At 48.3% G+C, this 26564-nt stretch overlaps 2 protein-coding genes across 2 annotated transcripts in view; one reads left to right on the top strand and one right to left on the bottom strand.

Moving 5' to 3' along the window:
• Positions 1–26564, top strand: part of LOC140418722 (uncharacterized) — a 402445-nt gene that overhangs the window by 176010 nt on the left and 199871 nt on the right. The window lies entirely within an intron of this gene.
• On the bottom strand, positions 266–9053 carry LOC140418718 (uncharacterized). Its single transcript, XM_072502291.1, has 2 exons — positions 8914–9053; positions 266–8170 (listed from the first exon to the last, which is right to left on the bottom strand). Exon 2 carries the CDS (start codon positions 7846–7848, stop codon positions 6634–6636), a length of 1215 nt encoding a protein of 404 aa, XP_072358392.1. The 5' UTR covers positions 7849–8170; positions 8914–9053; the 3' UTR covers positions 266–6633.

Genomic DNA, 26564 nt, shown 5'->3' with positions numbered 1-26564 from the left:
AATTGCCCTTGAGAAGGTGGTGGTGAGCTGACGTCTTGAACTGCTGCAGTCCCTATGGTGTCACCCACAGTGTGGTTAGGGAGGAAGTACCAGGATTCTGACCCGGGGCAGTGAAGGAACAGTGATATATTTCCACAGCAAGATGGTGAGTGTTACAATCCCAGTGATGTAATAACTGGATGGGAAGATCCCAGAATGGAACCCTGGCTAAAAAGACTGTAACTTTGTTTAGAAAATGTGGAGGAACAGAGCACAGGATTGCCAATTAGCTTTCACCAACAAAAACATTCATTAAACATGAAAGGTCTCACTGTGATACAATACTCCTTCACTCCTCCTTATCTTCACAAACGTGCACAGTTTTCAAGGACAACACAGGTTACAACATATCTTTTACTATAATGTTCTCAGTGGACACACCGTGCCTTTGAACGCACAGGTTATCCATGAACAGACAACCACCGCTCCCCCACACTGCTAGTGTCACACGGGAGGGTTTAAACTAGTATGGCAGGGGGGTGGGCATGGGAGCAATAGGTCAGAAGGTGAAAGCATTGAGGGAGTACTAGGGAATAGGGCCAGTATGGCTCTGAGGAAGAGCAGACAGGAAGATGTTGCTGAAAACAGCTGGTCTGATGGCCTGAAGTGCATATGTTTTAATGCAAGAAGTATACCAGGTAAGGCAGATGAACTTAGAGCTTGGATTAGTACTTGGAACTATAATGTTCTTACCATTACAGAGACCCGGTTGAGGGAAGGACAGGATTGGCAGCTAAATGTTCCAGGATTTAGATGTTTCAGGCAGGATAGAGGGGGATGTAAAAGGGGTGCCGGAGTTGCGCTACTGGTTAGGGAGAATATCACAGCTGTACTACGGGAGGACACCTCAGAGGGCAGCGAGGCTATATGGGTAGAGATGCAATCACAATGTTGGTGGTTTACTGCAGGTCTCCCAACAGCCAGCGGGAGATAGAGGAGCAGATAGGTAGACAGATTTTGGAAACAAGTAAAAACAACAGGGTTGGTGTGATGGGAGACTTCAACTTCCCCAATATTGACTGGGACTCACTTAGTGCCAGGGGCTTAGACGGGGCAGAGTTTGTAAGGAGCATCCAGGAGGGCTTCTTAAAACAATATGTAGATAGTCCAACTAGGGAAGGGGCTATACTGGACCTGGTATTCGAGAATGAGCCCGGCCAGGTGGTAGAAGTTTCAGTAGGGGAGCATTTCGGGAACAGTGACCACAACTCAGTAAGTTCTAAAGTGCTGGTGGACAAGGATAAAAGTGGTCCTAGGGTGAATGTGCTAAATTGGGGGAAGGCTAATTATAACAATATTAGGCGGGAATTGAAGAACCTAGATTGGGGGCGGATGTTTAAGGGTAAATCAACATCTGACATGTGGGAGGCTTTCAAATGTCAGTTGAAAGGAATTCAGGACCGGCATGCTCCTGTGTGGAAGGATAAATACGGCAAATTTCGGGAACCTTGGATAACGAGAGATATTGTAGGCCTCATCAAAAAGAAAAAGGAGGCATTTGTCAGGGCTAGAAGGCTGGGAAAGACTAAGCCTGTGTGGAATATAAGGAAAGTAGGAAGAAACTTAAGCAAGGAGTCAGGACGGCTAGAAGGGGTCACAAAAAGTAATTGGCAAATAGGGTTAAGGAAAATCCCAAGGCTTTCTACATGTACATAAAAAGCAAGAGGGTAGCCAGGTAAAGGGTTGGCCCACTGAAGGATAGGCAAGGGAATCTATGTGTGGAGCCAGAGGAAAGGGTGAGGTATTAAATGAATACTTTGCATCAGTATTCACCAAAGAGAAGGAATTGGTGGATGTTGAGTCTGGAGAAAGGTGTGTAGATAGCCTGGATCACATTGAGATCCAAAAAGACGAGGTGTTAGGCGTCTTGAAAAATAGTAAGGTAGATAAGTCCCCAGGGCCTGATGGGATCTACCCCAGAATACTGAAGGAGTCTAGAGAGGAAAATGCTGAGGCCTTGACAGAAATCTTTGGATCCTCACTGTCTTCAGGTCATGTCCCGGAGGACTGGAGAATAGCCAATGTTGTTCCTTTGTTTAAGAAGGATAATCCAGGGAACTACAGACCGGTGAGCCTTACATCAGTGGTAGGGAAATTACTGGAGAGAATTCTTCGAGGCAGGATCTACTCCTATTTGGAAGCAAATGGACGTATTAGCGAGAGACAGCATGGTTTTGTGAAGGGGAGGTTGGATCTCACTAACTTTTTAAAAATAACTTTAGAGTACCCAATTCATTTTTTCCAACTAAGGGAAAATTTAGCATGTTCAATCCACCTATCCTGCACATCTTTGGGTTGTGGGAGCGAAATCCACGCAAACACAGGGAGAATGTGCAAACTCCACACGGACAGTGACCCAGAGCCGGGATCGAACCTGGGACCTCGGCGCCGTGAGACTGCAGTGCTACCACTGCGCCACCGTGCTGCCCCGGGTCTCACTAACTTGATAGAGTTTTTCGAAGAGGTCACAAAGATGATTGATACAGGTAGGACAGTGGATGTTGTCTATATGGACTTCAGTAAGGCCTTTGACAAGGTCCCTCATGGTAGACTGATACCAATGGTGAAGTCACACGGGATCAGGGGTGAGCTGGCAAGATGGATACAGAACTGGCTAGGTCATAGAAGGCAAAGAGTAGCAATGGAAGGGTGCTTTTCTAATTGGAGGGCTGTGACTAGTGGTGTTCCGCAGGGATCAGTGCTGGGACCTTTGCTGTTTGTAGTATATATAAATGATTTGGAGGAAAATGTAACTGGTCTGATTTGTAAGTTTGCAGATGACACAAAGATTGGTGAAATTGCGGATAGCGATGAGGACTGTCAGAGGATACAACAGGATTTAGATTGTTTGGAGACTTGGGCGGAGAGATGGCAGATGGAGTTTAATCCGGACAAATGTGAGGAAATGCATTTTGCAAGGTCTAATGCAGGTAGGAAATATACAGTGAATGGTAGAACCCTCAAGAGTATTGAAAGTCAGAGAGATCTAGGTGTACAGGTCCACAGGTCACTGAAAGGGGCAACACAGGTGATGAAGGTAGTCAAGAAGGCATACGGCATGCTTGCCTTCATTGGCCGGGGCATTGAGTATAGGAATTGGTAAGTCATGTTGCAGCTGGAGAGAACCTTAGTTAGGCCACACTTGGAGTATAGTGTTCAATTCTGGTCGCCACACTACCAGAAGGATGTGAAGGACTTTAGAGAGGGTGCAGAAGAGATTTACCAGGATGTTGCCTGGTATGGAGGGCATTAGCTATGAGGAGCGGTTGAATAAACTCGGTTTGTTCTCACTGGAATGACGGAGGTTGAGGGGCGACCTGATCGAGGTGTATAAAATTATGAGGGGCATAGACAGAGTGGATAGTCAGAGGCTTTTCCCCAGGGTAGAGAGGTCAATTACTAGGGGGCATAGGTTTAAGGTGCGAGGGGCAAGGTTTAGAGGGGATGTACGAGGCAAGTTTTTTTACACAGAGGGTACTGGAACTCGTTGCCGGAGGAGGTGCTGGAAGCAGGGACGATAGTGACATTTAAGGGGCATCTTGACAAATACATGAATAGGATGGGAATAGAGGGATACGGACCCAGGAAGTGTAGAAGATTGTAGTTTAGACGGGCAGCATGGTCGGCACAGGCTTGGAGGGCCGAAGGTCCTGTTCCTGTGCTGTACTTTTCTTTGTTCTTTGTTCTGTTCCTGCACAGAATACTGAATCAAACCCACTGAAATCTATACTCGATTTTAATATTTAACAACACAAATACAGATCACTTAAAACTATCTCTGTTTTCCTGACATGAGTGACTTGGAGGTGAATGCCTAGGTGGAGGTGTTCTCATGTATCTGCTGTCCTCGTCTTTCTACCTTCTAATTGGGTGATACTGTCGCACAATGGTTAGCACTATTGTTTCACAGCGCCAGGGACCCGGGTTCAATTCCCTGTTTGAATTCCCGGTTTGGGTCACTGTCTGTGCTGAGTCTGCATGTTCTCCCCGTGTTTGGATGGGTTTCCTCCGGGTGCTCCGGTTTCCTCCCACAAGTCCCGAAAGATGTGCTGTTAGGTGAATTGGACATTCTGAATTCTCCCTCAGTGTACCCAAACAGACGCCGGAATGTGGCGACTAGGGGATTTTCACAGTAACTTCATTGCAGTGTTAATGTAAGCCTACTTGTGACACTAATAAAGATTTTTATCATTAATTGGCAGACGTTGTGAGTTTGGAAATTGCTGCTGAAGGAGCCTTGGTGGGTTTCTGCAGCACATCTTGTAGATGGTACACGCAGCCACCATTGTACATCAGTGGTGGGGGCAGTGAATGAGGAAAAGATGCCAATCAAGTGGGTTGATTTGTTCTGAGTTTTGCCAAGCTTCTTGAGTGCAGTTGGAGCTGCACTCATCCAGGCAAGGGGAGAGTATTCCATCACACTCCTGACTTCGTCCTTGGAGATGCCGGACAGGCTTTGGGGAGTCAGGAGGTGAGATAGTCACCACAGGATTGCTAGCCTGTGACCTGCTCTTGCAGCCATAATATGTATGTGGCTAGTCCAATTCAGCTTCTGGTCAATGGCAACCTCCAAGGTGTAGTGGGGGATTCAGCCATTGAATGTCAAGGGGTAATGGTCAGATACTCTTTTGTTGGAGATTGGATTGGATTTATTGTCACGTGTACTGAGGTACAGTGAAAAGTATTGTTCTGCGTACAGTCCAGACAGAATGTTCAAAAGATGGAAAAAACATATGACATACGTAAATACACAATGTAAATACATAGACACAGGCACCAGGTGAAGCATATGGAGTGAGTACTACTCAGTAGAGAAGGTGTGTGGAGCGATCAGTTCAGTCCACAAGAGGGCTATTGAGGAGTCTGGTAACAGCAGGGAAGAAGCTTTTTTTGAACCTGTTAGTGCGTGTTCTCAGACGATCGTATCTCCTGGCCGATAGAAGAGGTTGGAAGAGAGAATAACCCGGGCGGGAGGGGTCTTTGATTATGCTTCCCGCTTTCCCAAGGCAGCAGGGGTGTAGATGGAATCAATGGATGGGAGGAGGTTTCGCCAGATGGACTGGACTGTGTTCATGATTCTCTGTAGTTTCTTATGGTCTTGGGCCTTGTCTGGTCATTGTCTGTCTGGCAATTGTGTGGCCCATGTTTCCTTCCCACTCATCAGCCCAAGCCTGGACATTGTCCAGGTCTTGCTGCATTTGGACATGGACTGTGCCAGTATCTGAGGAGCTGTGAATGGTGCTGAATATTGTGCAGTGATCTGCAAACATCCCCACTTCTGACATTATGATGAAAGGAAGGTAATTGATCAAGTAGCTGAAGATGTTGGGACCAAGGACACTACCCTGAGGAACTCCTTCAGTGATGTTCAGGAGGTGAGATAATTGACCTCAACAACCACAACCATCTTCCTTTGTGCCAGGATGGGCTGAGTGCCCTCCATCTCTGCTGACTGTGATATAAAGAGAGGAATTTCAGCTGCTCCAGTCACTCCAACTAACTGAAGTTGCTCATTCCTGGTGTCCTCATAAATCTCCTCTGCAATCTCTCTGAGAAAGTCACATCTTTCCGAAAGTGTGGGGCCCATATATCGGGTCCCATTACAGAGGGATAGAATTGAAAAGCAGGGAGGTTTTGCTTAACTGGTTTTAAACCAGGGTTAGACTACACTGGGAGCTCTGTCAACATTGGTGATCGCTATTTAGAAAAAGGAAATAGACACTGGAGAAGGTGCAACAAGTGTTCACAAGAATAATATTTAACCCTCAGGAAAGGTTGCGGCTGCCTTTCACTAGAAAGGAGATGACTGAAGGGTGATCTGATGGGAGTCTTTAAGATTATGCAGGCGTTCAATAATTTCAGTAGAAACCTCTTTAACCTAGGGCAGCACTGTGGCGCAGTGGTTAGCACTGCTGCCTCACGGCGCCGAGGTCCCAGGTTCGATCCCGGCTCTGGGTCACTATCCGTATGGAGTTTGCACATTCTCACCTTGTTTCCATGAGTTTTGCCCCAAGAACCCAAAGATGTGCAGGGTAGGTGGATTGGCCGCATATTACCCCTTAATTGGGAAAAATGAATTGGGTACTCTAAAATTTTTTAAAACGAGGTTGAGATGAACAGCGTGATACATTGAACGTAAAGCAAGATACATCCATGAGGGAGAAAGGAATAGAAGGAGATGCTGATGGTGGAGATGAAGAGGGAGGGTGGAGGATCATGTGTCGCATAAATACTGACACAGACCAAATGAGCCGACTGGCCTGGCCCTGTGCTGTAGACTCAATGCAACAGCGACAAATGTATTTATTTTAGGACTACCTGTAGTGCAATTAAAAACACTATTTACTGTCCAGGATAAAATGAATGTCCTTCAGCAGCTTTTGTGGATCATTTCAGTGGAAATGTGCTCTCCCAGGCTCAGCATCAGCCCACTGGAAGCAAAGTCTGACACCAGCCAGTCCAGCAGAAAGAAACCCTCCAACTCTCCTACTTCACCAAGTGTCAGAAAGAACATGGTTCAGTCCTGGATGTGATTCACAGCAGCAAAAACAGCAGAATCCAGTCCCAGTCATCACTTAGCGACTTGCTGGTGTCTCAGCAAGTGGGATGACTGAGTAAATCCCTTTGCGAATCCTTGTGAACCTGCTGGTGTGTCTGCAGATGGGATGACTGAATGAATCCCTTCCCACACTCAGAGCAAGTGAATGGCCTCGCCCCAGTGTGAACTTGCTGGTGACTCTGCAGATCAGATGAAAGAGCGAATCCCTTCCCACACTCAGAGCAGGTGAATGGTCTCTCCCTGGTGTGAATGCGTTGATGTGCCTGCAGGTTGGCTGAACGAGTGAATCCCTTCCCACATTCAGAGCAGGAGAATGGCCTCTCCCCAGTGTGAACTTGCTGGTGATTCTGCAGGTCCGATAACAGAATGAATCCCCTCCCACACTCAGGGCAGGTGAACGTCCTCTCCCTGGTGTGAACCTCCTGGTGTGACACTAGGTGAGATGATTGAATAAAACGCTTCCCACACTCTGAGCATGTGAAAGGCCTCTCCCTGCTGTGAACCCCCTGATGTGATGTTAGGTGGGATGATTGAATAAAACGTTTCCCACACTCGGGGCAGTTGAATGGCCTCTCCCTAGTGTGGACTCCCTGGTGTGTCACTAGGTGCGATAATTGAATAAAACGCTTCCCACACTCTGAGCAGGTGAATGGCCTCTCCCTGGTGTGGATGCCCTGATGTGTCACTAGGTGTGAGGATTGAATAAAACACTTCCCACACTCGGGGCAGTGGAACGGCCTCTCCCGAGTGTGGACTCGCTGGTGTATCAGCAGGTGGGATGACTGAGTGAAACCCTTTCCACACTCGGGGCAGGTGAACGGTCGCTCCCCTGTGTGAACTTGTTGGTGATTCAGAAGATCAGATGAATGATTGAATTGTTTCCCACACTTCGAGCAGCTGAACGGCTTCTCCCCGGTGTGAACTTGCTGGTGTGTCAGCAGGTGGGATGACTGAGTGAATCCCTTCCCACACTCAGAGCAGATGTACGGCCTCTCCCTAGTGTGAACTTGCTGGTGATTCCACAGGTCAGATGACTGGAGAAATCCCTTCCCACACTCCGAGCAGATGAACGGCCTTTCCACAGTGTGACTGCAGTGATGAATCTTGAGGGCAGATGGGGAGCAGTCGCCTTCCCCACACTTGGAGCAGGCGAATGGTCTCTCCCCACTGTGAACAGGTTTATGAGTTTCCAGTGCAGACGGGATACGGCTATCCTTCCCACAGTCCTCACCTTCCCGTGGCTTCTCCATGCTGCGGGTGTTCTTGTGTCTTTCCAAGTTTGACAATCAGTTAAAGCCTGGTCCACACACACAGCATGTGTACGGTCTCTTCCCCGCTGTAAATGGTGTATAATTGGTTAAAGCCCTTTCCACAGTCAGTGCACTGGACACACTCACTCAGATCTGTGTTTCTTAGTGCCTTTCCAGTCATACTGATGTGACGGCCAAAACAGACAATTTATCCTTCGAGATTCAAAGATTGATGGCATTCAGATTCTGGTCATTCGAGTGGCTCTGTTAAGTCTTGATGCATTTTGAGATTTCTGGCTGCAAATCCTTCCCTTCTGACATCCTGTAAAAGGAGTTTACAAAAGTCTTCACTAAGTACAGGACAGAAATTCAGAACAGACAATGCTAGTTTCTGTAAAATATTCCTCTCCCTTGCCCCTGAATCCCACATCTCCATCCCACAAATTCTTCCCGCATTCTCACTATGGTTGGAAATGTATAACTTAGTTACAGCATTATATCTCTAGACTAGAAATAATTAGCACTTTATTACTTAAACAAAATACTCTAATATGTACCATATTACAAAACTGGACATATCAGTGTCCTATATTGATTTTCTATCCCCTCGGGGCAGCATGGTGGTGTAGTGTTAGCACTGCTGCCTCACGGCACCGAGGACCCAGGTTCAATCCCGGCCCCGGGTCACTGTCAGGGATGGGTTTGCATATTCTCCCCGTGTCTGCGTGGGTTTTGCCCCCACAACCCAAAAAGATGTGCAGGGTAGGTGAATTGGCCATGCTAAATTGTCCTTTAATTGGAAAAAAAAAAGAACTGGGTGCTCTAAATTTAAAAAAAAAATACTGTCCCCTTAAACGTCAGCCATCTCTGTGGATGCCAGCCCTTGTGAACATTAGGAAAGAGACCATCCTTTTAACCAGACAAATAAATGTGTCAAGCTGGGCCAACCTTCCCAGAGTCTGCACTCTCCCTGGATTCACTTTGTTTCACTTCAGTTCCTGCAAGTCAACAATTTAACCGCGGAATGAGTAACTGGAAAGGGGGAGAAGACAGTGTTTCACTCACAGATTTGGAGACATGAGGAGGTTTAGTCTTCTGTGAAGCTTAATCTGAATGCACCCAAAGCCGTGCTCTGATTGGCTGGAGGAATAAAGTTCTTCCGGTCTCCCGACAATTGCCATTGGTCAATGCCCCGCACGAAGACAATGGGAAAGCGGAAGTTACGTCGGCTGGGAGACACTTTGACTCCAAATCACACTCAACTGTTGACCAATAGAAAGCGCAAATCTCCGCACATGCGCAACCCTTCTTACGGTGAACATGCGCAATTCCGACCGCACATCCGCGCGGTGAATGGAGCGGTTTCCCCGGCGCGGAGGCTTGTGGGAGCTGGAGCCGCCATTGCTCGTTTGGAACCCAGTGTCTGAACTCCTGGCACTGGGGGATAGGTGGTCGGGAGATGGCGCAGTGAACCCACCCGGACAGAAAATTCATGTGGGTCGTCACTGGAGTTAATTATGACTCCCGTTCAGCAAAAATTGTTAAATTCAGGTGTTAAGATTTAGACATCAGAGTGACATATTAGGGAGGTAATAGCTGAGTGTGAAATAGAATCCGAGTCAGCAGCATTGGGGAGGAGAACTGGGCAAAAATTAGGAGGATGGCCAAAAGAATTAGGGCTACAATTGATAGGGAGGAGGTTGTCTATGGATAGTTTAGAGAGAGGAGAATTTGATTTGGTTTATTATTGTCACATGTATTAGTAAGAAGTCTTACAACACCAGGTTAAAGTCCAACAGGTTTGTTTCGATGTCACTAGCTTTCAGAGCGCTGCTCCTTCCTCAAGTGAATGAAGAGGTATGTTCCAGAAACATATATATAGACAGATTCAAAAATGCCAGACAATGCTTGGAATGCGAGCATTAGCCGGTGATTAAATCTTTACAGATCCAGAGATGGGGTAACCCCAGGTTAAAGAGGTGTGAATTGTGTCAAGCCAGGACAGTTGGTAGGATTTCGCAGGCCAGATGGTAGGGGATGAATGTAATGCGACATGAATGCCAGGTCCCGGTTGAGGCCGCACTCATGTGTGCAGAACTTGGCTATAAGTTTCTGCTCGGCGATTCTGCGTTGTCGTGCGTCCTGAAGGCCGCCTTGGAGAACGCTTACCCATAGATCAGAGGCTGAAGTGTTCCCCGACTGGAAGGGAACATTCCAGCCTGGTGATTGTTGCGCGATGTCCGTTCATTCATTGTCGCAGCGTCTGCATGGTCTTGCCAACGTACCACGCTTCGGGACATCCTTTCCTGCAGCATATGAGATAGACAACGTTGGCTGAGTCGGATGAGTATGTACCGCGTACCTGGTGGGTGGTGTTCTCACGTGTAATGGTGGTATCCATGTCGATGATCTGGCACGTCTTGCAGAGATTGCCATGGCAGGGTTGTGTGGTGTCGTGGTCACTGTTCTGAAGACTGGGTAGTTTGCTGCAAACAATGGTTTGTTTGAGGTTGCACGGTTGTTTGAAGGCAAGTAGTGGGGGTGTGGGGATGACTTTGGCAAGATGTTCATCTTCATCAATGACGTGTCCCGAAGCGTGGTACACTGGCGAGACCATGCAGACGCTGCGACAATGAATGAACGGACATCGCGCGACAATCTCCAGGCAGGAATGTTCCCTTCCAGTCGGGGAACACTTCAGCAGTCAAGGGCATTCAGCCTCTGATCTACGGGTAAGCGTTCTCCAAGGCGGCCTTCAGGACGCGCGACAATGCAGAATCGCCGAGCAGAAATTTATAGCCAAGTTCCGCACACATGAATGTGGCCGCAACCAGGACCTGGGATTCATGTCGCATTACATTCATCCCCCACCATCTGGCCTGCGAAATACTACCAACTGTCCTGGCTTGACACAATTCACACCTCTTTAACCTGGGGTTACCCCATCTCTGGATCTGTAAAGATTTAATCACCGGCTAATGCTCGCATTCCAAGCATTGTCTGGCATCTTTGAATCTGTCTATATATATATATGTTTCTGGAACATACCTCTTCATTCACCCGAGGAAGGAGCAGCGCCCTGAAAGCTAGTGACATCGAAATAAACCTGTTGGACTTTAACCTAGTGTTGTAAGACTTCTTACTGTGCTCACCCCAGTCCAACGCCGGCATCTCCACAACATGTATTAGTATGCAGTGAAAAGTATTGTTTCTTGCTATACAGACAATGCATACCATACATAGGGAAGAAAGGAGAGACTACAAAATGTAATGTCAAATCATAGCTAGGGTGCAGAGAAAAGATCAACTTAATACGATGTAGGTCCATTCAAAAGTCTGATGGCTGTAGGGAAGAAGCTGTTCTTGAGTCGGTTGATACTTGACCTCAAACCTTTGTATCTTTTTCCTGGTGGAAGAGAGTATGTCCGGGGTGTGTAGGGTCCTTAATTATGCTGGCTGCCTTTCCGAGGCAGCATGAATTGTAGACAGAGTCGATGGATGGGAGGCTGGTTTGCGTGATGGATTGGGCTACATTCACGACCGTTTGTACTTTCCTGCAGTCTTGGGCAGAGCAGGAACCATTCACCATACCAAGCTAAAATACAACCCGAAAGAGTGCTTTCCGATGGTGCATTTGTAAAAGTTGGTGAGAGTCGTAGCTGACATGCCAAATTTCCTCAGTCTTCTGAGAAAGTAGTCGTTGGTGGGCTTTCTTAACTAGAGTGTCGGCATGTGGGGGGTGAGCAGGACAGGTTGTTGGTAATCTGGACATCTAAAAACTTGAAGCTCTCGACCCTTTCTATTTCATTCCCATTGATGTAGACAGGGGCATGTTCTCCACTACGCTTCCTGAAGTCGATGACAATCCCCTTCATTTTGTTAACATTGAGGGAGAGATTATTGAAGGAGAGAATGTTGTGTGATAACTAGAATATCAGTTTCAAATTTCTATCCTGTCCTGGCAGTGATGTCTCTGATTGATGTGTTTACAAGGGATTGGAATGGAAGGATTTGCAGTCGGAAATATCTCGATTCATTAGGACACAACTAGCATGAGCGATTCCAAAGTCAAGATAGGGATCCTTGCTCTCTGTTCCAAAAGGTTTCAAACATCAATGCCCCGGCCGATGAAGGCAAGCAGACCATAAGCCTTCTTAATCACCTTGGCCACCTGTGTTACCACTTTTAGGGAACTGTGGACCTGCACACCTAGATCCCTCTGTATGTTAATGTTCCTCAGGGTTCTGCCATTGACAGTATACAGAAAGTAAAGCAAATGTACGGGTTTAGAAATCTGGACTATTGCTTAGCAACCAGAGTTATATTGGGAGAGCAAGAACTTTGAAGTGGCTCACAGTGTGACAAAGGTCTGGGGAATTGAAGAGAAATCCATAGACGTTGTATTGGATGGTGTCGGTCACTTGGTTTGAGAGTGTGGGTTGTCTGACCACATTTCACCCATTGGTTTGCATGGACTGTGTACTTACTGAGAACATTAAAAGTATGAGATAAGGTTTGTAACTTGTGTACACCGGATACACAACATGCCTGACAGCTCAATCAGCTCCACTCTCAGCTCAGGAGAGCTCAACAACACATCCTGTTCACCGGGGAGTTCTCCTGCTGCAGTGGGACCTACATTCCTGTTTTAACTGACAGCACGAAAAAACATCAGTTACTCATCTGACTGCTGTTTGTGGAATCTTACTCTGCTTTAACTGGCGGTCATGAAACAGCAACAACTTGTATTTATACAACATGATTAATGTAATAAAACATCCCAATGTGTTTCAGGGGAAACTCATGAAGTAAAACATTGGCACTGAGTCACATCGGGAGATATTTGAACAGATGGACAAACGCATGATTGGAGAGGCAGATTTTAACAACCACCTTTAATCAGGAGAGAGATGGAGCTTCTAGGGAGTGAATTTCGGAGTTTCATACCCAAGTCCTGCCACGAATGGTGGCGTTATTAAAATCAGAGATGTGAGGTACCTCTTCCTACTCAGGGCCATCCCGATCTACAGCCCCAAGGCCTTTTTCCAAGCAGTAGACAGAGTAATCATGGCGTTCGTATGGGGGGGGGGGGGGGGGGGGGGGGGGGGGGGGCAGGGGGGAAGAATGCTAGGATCACAAAGAAGGTCTTACAAAAAACAAAATCAAGGGGAGGGGCCAGAGGCCGAGTGGGTGCGCGCAGAGGAGGCCTCCAGTAAGGGGACCTCCCTCCGGGCCCTCGCCACGGCGGCACTCCCATCCCTACCCAAACAACACTCCAGCAGCCCGGTGGTGTTAGCCACACTCCAGTACTGGAACCAGCTATGGCAGCAATTTGGCCTGACCAAAATGTCAGACAAAGCTCCCATCTGTAACAACCATCGGTTCACACCAGCACTGACCGACGCCACCTTCAAAACGTGGAGACAGGACGAGGGGACACTGACACAGTCAGAGACCTAAACACCGACGGCAGGGTTGCGACTCTGGACGAACTGACGGAGAAATTCCAGATGACCTGGGGGAGCGAGCTTAAGGTACCTGCAGCTGAGAAACATGCTACGAAATGAGACAAGGACTTACCCACAACCGCCACGACGGACATTACTGGAAGAGTTACTGGACACAAGCATATTAGAGAGAGGAAACTGCAGCGACATGTACAACCGACTGGTAGAAGGGGCCGACGCCGTACTGGACGCAACAAGAAGGAAATGGGAGGAGGACCTGGGGATCGAGATAGGGTGGGGACTCTGGAGCGAAGCACTGCATAGGGTCAGCTCCACCTCCACGTGCGCAAGGCTCAGCCTGACGCAACTAAAAATGGTACATGGAGCCCACTTAACAAGAACCCGTATGAGTAGGTTCTTCCCGGAAGTGGACGATAGATGTGAACGGTGCCAAGAAGGTCCGGCCAACCACGCCCACATGTTCTGGTCTTGCCCCAGACTTGTGGGGTACTGGACTGCCTTCTCCGAGGCAATGTCCAAAGTGGTGGGGGTGAGGGTGGAGCCATGCCCGAAAGTGGCGGTCTTCGGGGTTTTAGACCAGCCAAATCTATTCCTGGGGAGGAGAGCGGATACCCTTGCCTTTGCCTCCCTGATCGCCCGCCGTAGAATCCTGTTCGGCTGGCGGTCAGCAGCACCACCGAAAGCAGCAGACTGGCTGTCCGACCTCTCAGAATCTCTCCAAATGGAGAAAAATTAATTCGCCATCCGAGGGTCAGACGATGGCTTCCACAGAACGTGGGAGCCATTCACCCGATTGTTCCGGGACTCGTTTGTGGCCAACAAACAAGGAGAAGAATAGCCAGGAACCAGGGGAAAGCAGCCAAACCATGAGAGGGTGAGATAGAACGAGAGATTGGTGGGTGGGTGGGGGGTGGGGGGAGAACAACTCATTCTAAGAGGCAGGAAAGGCGAACCGCGGGGGTGGGGTGGGAGGAGGGAAGGGATAGGGAACAATAGAGGAGAGCCAGGGAGGTATGGGGGGGGGGGGGGGGGGGGGGAAGAACGTTAACCAACCTGACATCCACAGGAACAGAGAAAAAGGAGAATACAGGCGGAGGACGGGAGGGCCGGCTGCAGCGGCAGCGTGCACGAAAGACAACGGCGGCGAAATCCGACCGGGAGAAGCGAGGGCCATCACCGGCACCAGGCCCATTTGAGGATTGCCCTCCGGAAGTGCCTCGCCGGCACAAACGGATGCTTACTTACATGTATATACATATATCCTGTGTACATAACGGCGAAGTATACTCAGGACAAAAATCCAATGAAAATCATTTTTTTTTAAAAATCGGAGATATGAAGAGGCCAGAATGAGAAGAGTGCAAACATCTGAGAGAGAGCACGACTGGAGATTACAGACAGAGGGAGGGACGAAGCCAGTGAGGAATTTGAAACAAGGATGTGAATTTTTAAATTGAGGCATTACCAGACCAGGAGCAAAGTCAGTGAGCACAGGGCTGATGGTGAACAGGACTTGGTGTGAGAAAGCACTCAGGCAGCAGAGTTTTGGATGATCTCACGTTTCCGTGTGGGGTGAATGAGAGAGGCTGGACAGGAATGTATTGGAATCATCAAGTCAAAGGTAACAGGGGCATGGATGAGGGTTTCAGCAGCAGATGAGCTGGGGGTGGGGATGGACACAGGTGACATTATGGAGATTGAAATATCTGATATTAGTGATGGTGTGGATATGGGGTCAGAAACTCATCTTGGGGTCAAATCTGACACGGAGATTGTGCAGAGAGTGCTTCAGCCTCAGACAGTTCGCAGGGAGAGGGATGGACTCGGGAGTTAGGGAACGGCATTTCTAATGGTGACTGAAGACAATAGCTTTGATCTTACCGATAATTAATTGGAAGAATTTTCTGCTCATTCAGTACTGGATGTGGGATAAGCAGTTTGATAATTTAGGGACAGTGGAGGAATGGAGAGGGATGGGAGTGAGGTAGAGCTGGGTGACGTCAGTGTACATGTGAAAACTAACACGGTGCTTTTGGATGATGTCACCTCATGGCAGCGTGTAGATGAGAAATAGGAGGGGCCGAGGACAGATCCTCGGGGGACACAGATTACAAGAATTTTGGAAAGGCAGGTTGGAGATGGGGTGCTAGTTTGCAAAGATGGTGGGATGAACACTTTTTTAAAAAAAGGTTGATTGATGATAGTGAATTTAAGAGAGAATCATTCAGGATATCAGTCACATGGAGAAGTTGGATAGTCAGCATTTTTCTGAGGATAGGGTCAAGGGAGCAGAAGGTGGGTCTCATGGACAAGGTGAGCTCTGAGAGGGAAGGAGTTATAGAAACTGGAGAAAGATGTCGTTCAGGGCTCAGACTTTGAGGAAATGTAGAAATAGTTTGGCCTGGTGGGTTAGTGGGAGGGAAGCAGCCGAGGCAGCTGATCAGATTGTCACCAAGATTGAGACAAAGAAACTCCATGAGCTCCTCACACTTGTTGTTGGAGGTGAGGATGGAAGAGACAGGGGAGAGGGAGAACACTCCAAAAAGAACTAAGTTGTGTTTGAGACTCAACACACTGTTTAGCACAAAACTGATTTATTTGACCATTATCTACAATATTAGTGAAGATATATGGGCTGGAGTTTACTAACATCAGCAGAAACAGACCCTAATAAACATGGTTCAGTGTGGATATGATTAATCACAAAATCCAATCACTGTTGTTCATTGTGAACATGCTGGTGTTTGCACAGGGTGGATGAGGTATTAAATCCCTTCCCACATTCTGGGCAGGCGAATGGTCTCTCCCCAGTGTGAACTCGCTGGTGTCGCAGCAGTGTGGATGACTGAGTGAATCCCCTCCCACATTTGGAGCAGGTGAATGGCCTCTCCCAGTGTGAATTATCTGGTGCGCAGTGAGTTGTTCTGGTCCCCTGAAACCTGTCTCGCAGTAAGAGCACTTGAATGGTCTCTCGTCAGTGTGAACGCGTTGATGGCGGATCAGTTCCCCAGAACTTTTGTAGCACTTCTCGCAGTCTAGACATTTAAATGGTCTCTCGGTGGTGTGAACACGTTGATGATACATCAGTTCCCGGTGACTTTTATAGCACTTTATACAATCCGAGCATTTAAAAGGTCTCTCATCAGTGTGAACACTCTGGTGTTTCAGCAGGGTGGATAAATCAGTGAATCTCTTCCCACACTCTGAGCAAGGAATGGTCTCTCCCCAGTGTGGACTCGCTGGTGCGTCAGCAGTGCAGATGACTGAGTGAATCGCTTCAAACACTCTGAGCAGGTGAACGGTCTTTCCCCAGTGTGAATTTGTAGGTGCACAGTGAGTTCTTCTGATCGCCTGAACCCAGACCCACAGTGAGAGCACTTGAACGGTCTGTCATCAGTGTGAACAATTTGATGACGCATTAGGTCCAGGGAACTTTTATAGTACTGCCCACAGTCTGGGCATTTGAAAGGTCTCTCCTCGGTGTGAATTCGCTGGTGTTTCAGCAGGTTGGATGACTGAGCGAATCCCTTCCCACACTTGGAGCAGGTGAATGGCCTCTCCCCAGTGTGAACTCGCTGGTGCGTCAGCAGCCCTGATGTGCAAGTGAATCCCTTCCCACTCGGGGCAGATAAACGGTTTCTCCCCACTATGAACTCGCTGGTGTCTCAGCAGCTGGGAGGATTGAGTGAATCCCTTCCCACACTGTGGACAGATTAATGTTCTCTCCACAGTGTGAACCCGCTGGTGTTGCAGCAGGTTGGATGATCGAGCGAATCCCTTCCCACACGCAAAACAGGTGAACAGCCTCTCCCCAGTGTGACTGCGTCGATGAGATTCCAACTCAGATGGGGATCTAAATCCCTCCTCAGTCTCCACATTTCCAGGGTTTCTCCTCACTGTGAATGTTGCTGTTTTCTTCCATGTTAAAAATTCATCGATATTCAGTTTACAACTAAATGGGGAACTGCATCCGATTATGACGTGGTTTGCTTTGTGTTTCTTGATTGCAAATCCTCCCTTTCGAGTATTCTGTGAAATTGATTTGAAACAGAAAATAGGGAGTGAGAAAAACCCCACAAAAACACAAAGGCAGGTTCTGAAATTGAGCTGAATGAATCTGGTCATTTGTGGGGCCGGCACTAGGAAAACAATGACCATGAAAGCTGCTGGATTTTTGCAGAAAACCAACTGGTTCATTAATGTCTTTCAGGGAAGGGAACTTGCCACCTTTGTGGACCGAGACAAGACTCTGACCTCTGTAACAACATAATAGGAGAAGTAGAGCATTTGGCCCGTCAAGCCTGTTCCGCCATCCAGCACAATCATGGCTGATCTTAATCTTCAACTCCACTTTCCCATCAGTTCCCCAGATTCTTTTAACTTCCCAAGAGACCAAAATAATAATAATCTGTACTATTGTCACAAGTAGGCTTACATTAACACTGCAATGACGTTACTGTGAAAAGTCCCTTGTCGCCACATTCCGGTGCCTGTTGGAATACAGAGGGAGAAGTCACAATATTCCCCGAACAGCACGTATTTGGGACTTGTGGGAGGAAACCCACGCCGACACAGGGGGAACAAGCGTGAATCGAACGTGGGACCATGGCGCTGTGAAGCAACAGTGCTAACCACTGTGCTATCAAGGCACCCTCAATTCCCTGCATCTCAGCCTTAAATATATTCAATGATGGTACACCCACAACCCTATGGGGTAGAGAATTGTGTGATAAGAGAAGCAGCGAGGGGAAGTGAGAGACACAGAGCGAGAATGGGAGCAGAGGGACAGGAAAAGGTGTGGGAGACACAGAGCGACAGAGAGGTATTTTATAAACCTACAACTGAACTACAATTTCCCAAACCCTAAAACTGCACCTTCTAGGTGGACCGGGTCATCTTCGTGACTTGCCTGACTGGATTGGATTTCCTCTATTTGAATATGGGGCAGAGCGAGATCTTTGCCTTCAGTCCCCAGTACAAACTCCTTAGCCACTGACTCCAGCCCTCTCCCTGGGGATTGTCTGAGGCTGAAGTAAACTATTTACGAATTCCCAAACCGAGATTCTGAGCACACATTCACATCACCAACAGGACCACCGATTCCCACGACAGCAAGACTGACCGACTCCACCCTGGGCTCATGGGCGGATCCTTTTGGCCCCAATAAAGATGGCGGCCGTGCATGCGCTCTGCTGCCCAGTGCCCCCCATAAAGATGGCTGCAGCGTCGCCTATTGTCCAAGATGACGGCTGCAAAAACGGGACCTCGAGCTTTTCATTTGTGGTCTCAGGCCTCCATCCGGTTTTATTAAAGTTTCCCTTTCTGCACCGGGTGTTTATGAAGCCTCCCCTCTCGCCCACCGCCTCCATTTAACCTCACTCACCTGCTGTCTCCAATCACTTTCTGCTCTTCCTGCGAATCCAACATCAACCCATCCGCCCACTGGCAACACCCGCACTGCGCACGCTCCAGCATGAGCGGTAGTGCGCATGCGCAATGGTCTCCCGTCGTGAAGTTCGGGCATATTCACACTCTCAGTGCATGCTGGGTAATCAGATCGCCATTACGACGAGATATTGTTGAATACAAATTCACCTTTCGTGGTCCGATTATAATTTGAACCACAGATGTAAAACGCTTAAGTCCGCATTATGAATGGTGGGGGATGAACTCCATAGAATACAGAGAAGGAGAGGGTTGGCATAGTTATTGTGGTAGATGTTATTGCCAGCAACATCGGTAGCATACAGCAAGAGGTTCTCCTCTGGGAGCATGAGCATCTTCGACTTGAATTAAATAGCGAACAAAAAAGTAATACCCTCCAAATTTAACGAGCAAAGACAAGGCAATAGTCAAAGTAGCAATACAGGCAATGATAACCAGAGTTATCAGATATGTGAAGCAGTTGAGGCTCCTTCTTTAAACGTTTCCTTCTTTAAACGTTTTTAAGAAAACGATAGATGCCTTTCTAAAGAATAAAGAGATTCGGGGATATGGTGTACGGGCTGGAGAGTGGAGCTGAGTCCACAAAGATCAGCCATGATCTCATTAAATGGCGGCGCAGGCTCGAGGGGCCGGATGGCCAACTCTTGTTCCTAGTTCTTATGTTCTTATGTACAAATAGATGCAACAGAGGGTCAAAGTAGGGAAACAGGATAGAACATAGAACGATACAGTGCAGTACAGGCCCTTCGGCCCACCATGTTGCACCGACATGGAAAGTCAAAAAAAGCCATCTAACCTATACTATGCCATTATCATCCATATGCTTATCCAATAAACTTTTAAATGCCCTCAATGTTGGCGAGTTCACTACTGTTGCAGGTAGGGCATTCCACAGCCTCACCACTCTTTGCGTAAAGAACCTACCTCTGACCTCTGTCCTAAATCTATTACCCCTCAGTTTAAGGCTATGTCCCCTCGTGCTAGCCATTTCCATCTGTGGGAGAAGGCTCTCACTGTCCACCCTATCGAACCCCCTGATCATTTTGTATGCCTCTATTAAGTCTCCTCTTAATCTTCTTCTCTCTAACGAAAACAACCTCAAGTCCATCAGCCTTTCCTCATAAGATTTTCCCTCCATACCAGGCAACATCCTGGTAAATCTCCTCTGCACCTGCTCCAAAGCTTCCATGTCCTTCCTATAATGTGGTGACCAGAACTGTACGCGATACTCCAAATGCGGCCATACCAGAGCTTTGTACAGCTGCAACATGACCTCATGACTCCGGAACTCAATTCCTCGACCAATAAAGGCCAACACTCCATAGGCCTTCTTCACAACCCTATCACCCTGGGTGGCAACTTTCAGGGATCTATGTACATGGACACCTAGATCCCTCTGCTCATCCACACTTCCAAGAACTTTACCATTAGCCAAATATTCCACATTCCTGTTATTCCTTCCAAAGTGAATCACCTCACACTTCTCTACATTAAACTCCATTTGCCACCTCTCAGCCCAGCTCTGCAGCTTATCTATGTCCCTCTGTAACCTGCTACATCCTTCCGCACTGTCGACAACACCACCGACTTTAGTGTCGTCTGCAAATTTACTCACCCACCCTTCTGCGCCCTCCTCTAGGTCATTGATAAAAATGACAAACAGCAAAGGCCCCAGAACAGATCCTTGTGGTACGCCACTTGTAACTGAATTCCATTCTGAACATTTCCCATTAACCACCACCCTCTGTCTTCTTTCAGCTAGCCAATTTCTGATCCACATCTCTAAATCACCCTCAATCCCCAGCCTCCGTATTATCTGCAATAGCCTACCGTGGGGAACCTTATCAAACGATTTACTGAAATCCATATACACATCAACTGCTCTACCCTCGTCTACCTGTTCAGTCACCTTCTCAAAGAACTCGATAAGGTTTGTGAGGCATGACCTACCCTTCACAAAGCCATGCTGACTATCCCTAATCATATTATTCCTATCTAGATGATTATAAATCTTGTCTCTTATAATCCCCTCCAAGACTCTACCCACAACAGACGTGAGGCTCACCGGTCTATAGTTGCCGGGGTTGTCTCTACTCCCCTTCTTGAACAAAGGGACCACATTTGCTATCCTCCAGTCCTCTGGCACTATTCCTGTAGCCAATGATGACATAAAAATTAAAGCCAAAGGCCCAGCAATCTCTTCCTTGGCTTCCCAGGGAATCCTAGGATAAATCCCATCAGGCCCCGGGGACTTATCTATTTTCAGCCTGTCCAGAATTGCCAACACCTCTTCCCTACGTACCTCAATGCCATCTATTCTAATAGCCTGGGTCTCAGCATTCTCCTCCACAACATTATCTTTTTCCTGAGTGAATACTGACGAAAAATATTTGTTTAGTATCTCGCCTATGTCTTCAGACTCCACACACCACTTCCCATCCCTGTCCTTGACTGGCCATACTCTTACCCTAGTCATTATTTTATTCCTGACATACCTATAGAAAGCTTTTGGGTTTTCCTTGATCCTACCTGCCAAATACTTCTCATGTCCCCTCCTTGCTCGTCTTAGCTCTCTCTTTAGATCCTTCCTCGCTACCTTGGAACTATCAAGCGCCCCAACTGAAACTTCACTCCTCATCTTCACATAGGCCTCCTTCTTCCTCTTAACAGGAAATTCCACTTAGAACATAGAACATAGAACGATACAACGCAGTACAGGCCCTTCGGCCCACGATGTTGCACTGAAACAAAAGCCATCTCACCTACACTATGCCATTATCATCCATATGCTTATCCAATAAACTTTTAAATGCCCTCCTTTGGTAAACCACGGTTCCCTCGCTCGACGCCTTCCTCCCTGCCTGACCGGTATGTACTTATCAAGAACACGCAGTAGCTGTTCCTTAAACCAGCTCCACATATCCAGTGTGCCCAACACTTGCAGCCTACTTCTCCAACCTATCCCCCCCCCCCCCCCCCCAAGTCATGTCTAATGGCATCATAATTGCCCTTCCCCCAGCTATAACTCTTGCCCTGCGGGGTATACTTATCCCTTTCCATCACTAATGTAAACGTCACCGAATTGTGGTCACTGTCCCCAAAGTGCTCACCTACCTCCAAATCTAACACCTGGCCTGGTTCATTCCCCAAAACCAAATCCAATGTGGCCTCTCCTCTTGTTGGCCTGTCAACATATTGTGCCAGGAAATCCTCCTGCACACATTGTACAAAAAACGACCCATCTAATGTACTCAAACTACATCTTTTCCAGTCAATATTTGGAAAGTTTAAGTCTCCCATAATAACTACCCTGTTACTTTCACTCTTATCCAGAATCATCTTCGCCATCCTTTCCTCTACATCCCTAGAACTATTTGGAGGCCTTTAGAAAACTCCCAACAGGGTGACCTCTCCTTTCCTGTTTCTAACCTCAGCCCATACTACCTCGGAAGAAGAGTCCCCATCTAGCATCCTCTCCGCCACCGTAATACTGTTTTTGACTAGCAGCGCCACACCTCCCCCTCTTTTGCCTCCTTCTCTGAGCTTACTAAAACACCTAAACCCCGGAACCTGCAACAATCATTCCTGTCCCTGCTCTATCCATGTCTCCGAAATGGCCACAACATCGAAGTCCCAGGTACCAACCCATGCTGCCAGTTCCCCTACCTTATTTTGTATACTCCTGGCATTGAAGTAGACACACTTCAAACCACCTACCTGAACACTGGCCCCCTCCTGCGAAGTCAATTCTGTGCTCCTGACCTCTATACTCTCAATCTCTCGTACCCTAAAACTAATATCCAGGTTCCCGTGCCCCTGCTGTATTAGTTTAAACCCCCCCCCAAAGAGCACTAACAAATCTCCCCCCCAGGATATGTGTGCCCCTCAGGTTCAGATGTAGACCATCCTGTCTGTAGAGGTCCCACCTTCCCCAGAAAGAGCCCCAGTTATCCTGAAATCTGAATCCCTCCCACCTGCACCATCCCTGTAGCCACGTGTTTAGTTGCTCTCTCTCCCTATTCCTCATCTCATTATCACGTGGCACGGGCAACAACCCAGAGATAACAACTCTGTTTGTTCTCGTTCTGAGCTTCCATCCTAACTCCCTGAAAGCCTGCCTGACATCCTTGTCCCCTTTCCTACCTATGTCGTTAGTGCCAATGTGGACCACGACTTGGGGCTGCTCCCCCTCCCCCTTCAGGACACGGAAAACACGATCCGAGACATCAAGTACCCTTGCACCTGGGAGGCAACATACCAAACGTGAGTCTCTCTCGCTCCCACAAAATCTCCTATCTGTGCCCCTGACTATAGAGTCCCCAATTACTAATGCTCTGCTCCTCTCCCCCCTTCCCTTCTGAGCAACAGGGACAGACTCCGTGCCAGAGGCCCGTACCCCATGGCTTACCCCTGGTAAGTCCCCCCCCCCACAAGTATGCACTTCCTGCAGGTAAAATCAGCAGGGACACTAACGGCATCCCTCATCTCAAACATCCTGCAGGAGGAACATTGCACTCCCTTCCCTGCCATCCCTCTAACTTCTATTTTTAAAAAAATATATTTTTTATTCAAACTTTTGTGGCCAAACATAACAGTACATAGTTTTTCTTTTGAACAACAACAAAGCAATATAACTAACCGTGGCCAATTTTAAACAAATAAATAAATAATATATAAACAAAAACAAAACCAAGTGTCAACTGCCTTGTCAAAAATAGTTACTCTCCAAAGATACAATCCAACAATCCAATATACATTACCTATAACAAGTGTCTATACATATACAATGACATCCCTGAGAGTCCGTCCGGTTCCTCCCCCCCCCCCTCCCCCCCTGGGTTGCTGTTGTTGTCTTCTTCTTTTCCATTCCCTCTATCTTTCTGTGAGGTAGTCGACGAACGGTTGCCACCGCCTGGTGAACCCTTGAGCCGAACCTCTTAATACGAACTTGATCTGTTCTAACTTTATAAACCCTGCCATGTCGTTTATCCAGGTCTCCACACCCGGGGGGTTTGGCTTCCTTCCACATTAACAATATCCTGCGCTGGGCTACGAGGGACGCAAAGGCCAAAACATCAGCCTCTCTCGCCTCCTGCACTCCCGGCTCTTCTGCAACCCCGAATATAGCCAACCCCCAGCTTGGTTCGACCCGGACCCCCACCACCTTCGAAAGCACCTTTGCCACCCCCACCCAGAACCCCTGTAGTGCCGGGCATGACCAGAACATGTGGGTATGATTCGCTGGGCTTCTCGAACATCTCCCACACCTATCCTCTACCCCCAAAAATCTACTGAGCCGTGCTCCAGTCATATGCGCCCTGTGTAGAACCTTGAATGGTATCAGGCTTAGCCTGGCACATGAGGACGATGAGTTTACCCTACGTGGGGCGTCAGCCCACAGCCCCTCCTCAATCTCCTCCCCCAGCTCTTCTTCCCATTTCCCTTTCAGCTCATCTACCATGATCTCCCCCTCGTCCCTCATTTCCCTATATATGTCCGACACCTTACCATCCCCCACCCATGTCTCTGAGATCACTCTGTCCTGCACCTCCTGCGTCGGGAGCTGCGGAAATTCCCTCACCTGTTGCCTCGCGAAAGCCCTCAGTTGCATATACCAAAATGCATTCCCTTGGGGAAACCCATATTTTTCCGTCAGCGCACCCAGACTCGCAAACGTCCCATCTACGAACAGATCTCTCAATTGTACTACCCCAGCTCTTTGCCATGCTCCAAATCCCCCATCCATTCTCCCCGGAACAAACCTATGGTTATTTCTTATCGGGGACTGCACCAAGGCTCCCGCCCTTCCCCTATGCCGTCTCCACTGCCCCCAAATTTTCAATGCAGCCACCACCACCAGGCTTGTGGTGTATTTCTTTGGTGAGAACGGCAACGGTGCCGTCACCATTGCTTGTAGGCTAGTCCCCCTGCAGGACGCCCTCTCCAATCTCTTCCACGCCGCTCCCTCCCCTTCTCCCATCCACTTATATACCATTGAAACATTGGCGGCCCAGTAATAGTCGTTTAGGCTCGGTAGTGCCAACACCCCCCCCCCCCCCCACCGTCCCTACTATGCTGCAAAAATCCCCTCCTCACTCTCGGGGTCTTCCCGGCCCACACAAAACTCATAATACTCTTCTCGATTCTCTTGAAAAAAGCCTTTGTGATCACCACCGGGAGGCACTGAAACACAAAAAGGAATCTCGGGAGGACCACCATTTTAACCGCCTGCACCCTACCTGCCAGTGACAGGGACACCATGTCCCATCTCTTAAAGTCCTCCTACATCTCTTCCACCAACCGCGTTAAATTAAGCCTGTGTAATGTACCCCAATTCTTGGCTATCTGGATCCCCAAGTACCGGAAGTCCCTTGTTACCTTCCTCAACGGTAAATCCTCTATTTCCCTGCTCTGCTCCCCTGGATGCACCACGAACAACTCACTTTTCCCCATGTTCAATTTATACCCTGAAAAATCCCCAAACTCCCCAAGTATCCGCATTATCTCTGGCATCCCCTCCGCCGGGTCCGCCACATACAACAACAAATCATCCGCATACAGAGATACCCGGTGTTCTTCTCCTCCCCTGAGTACTCCCCTCCACTTCCTGGAACCCCTCAATGCTATGGCCAGGGGCTCAATCGCCAGTGCAAACAATAACGGGGACAGAGGACATCCCTGCCTCGTCCCTCTATGGAGCCGAAAATAATCAGACCCCCGTCCATTCGTGACCACGCTCGCCATCGGGGCCCTATACAGCAACTGTACCCATCTGATATACCCATCTCCAAAGCCAAATCTCCTCAGCACCTCCCACAAATAATCCCACTCCACTCTATCAAATGCTTTCTCGGCATCCATCGCCACCACTATCTCCGCTTCCCCCTCTGGTGGGGGCATCATCATTACCCCTAGCAGCCTCCGTATATTCGTATTCAGCTGTCTCCCCTTCACAAACCCAGTTTGGTCCTCATGGACCACCCCCGGGACACAATCCTCTATCCTCGTTGCCATTACCTTGGCCAGAATCTTAGCATCCACATTCAGGAGGGAAATGGGCCTATAGGACCCGCATTGCAGCGGGTCTTTTTCCTTCTTTAGGAGGAGCGATATCGTTGCCTCTGACATAGTCGGGGCAGCTGCCCCCTTTCCCTAGCCTCATTAAAGGTTCTCATCAGTAGCGGGGCCAGCAAGTCCATATATTTCCTATAAAATTCCACTGGGAATCCGTCTGGTCCCGGGGCCTTCCCTGCCTGCATGCTTCCAATCCCTTTCACTACTTCCTCCGTCTCAATCTGTGCTCCCAGTCCCGCCCTCTCCTGCTCCTCCACCTTAGGAAATTCCAGCTGATCCAGAAAGCACATCATTCTCTCCTTCCCTTCCGGGGGCTGAGCTTCATATAATCTTTCATAAAATGCCTTGAACACTCCATTCACTCTCTCCGCTCCCCGCTCCATCTCTCCCTCCTCATCTCTCACCCTCCCATCTCCCTCGCTGCTCCCCTTTTCCTCAGTTGGTGGGCCAGCAACCTGCTCGCCTTCTCCCCATATTCGTACTGTACACCCTGTGCCTTCCTCCATTGTGCCTCTGCATTACCCGTAGTCAACAAGTCAAATTCTACATGTAGCCTTTGCCTTTCCCTGTCCAGTCCCTCCTCCGGTGCCTCCGCATATTGTCTGTCCACCCTCAAAAGTTCTTTCAACAACCGCTCCCTTTCCCTACCCTCCTGCTTTCCTTTATGTGCCCTGATAGATATCAGCTCCCCTCTAACCACAGCCTTCAACGCCTCCCAGACCACTCCCA

The sequence above is a fragment of the Scyliorhinus torazame genome, chromosome 5, assembly GCF_047496885.1.
Source record: "Scyliorhinus torazame isolate Kashiwa2021f chromosome 5, sScyTor2.1, whole genome shotgun sequence".
Classification (NCBI taxonomy): Eukaryota; Metazoa; Chordata; class Chondrichthyes; order Carcharhiniformes; family Scyliorhinidae; genus Scyliorhinus; species Scyliorhinus torazame.
This window is presented reverse-complemented; position numbering and strand designations above follow the sequence as displayed.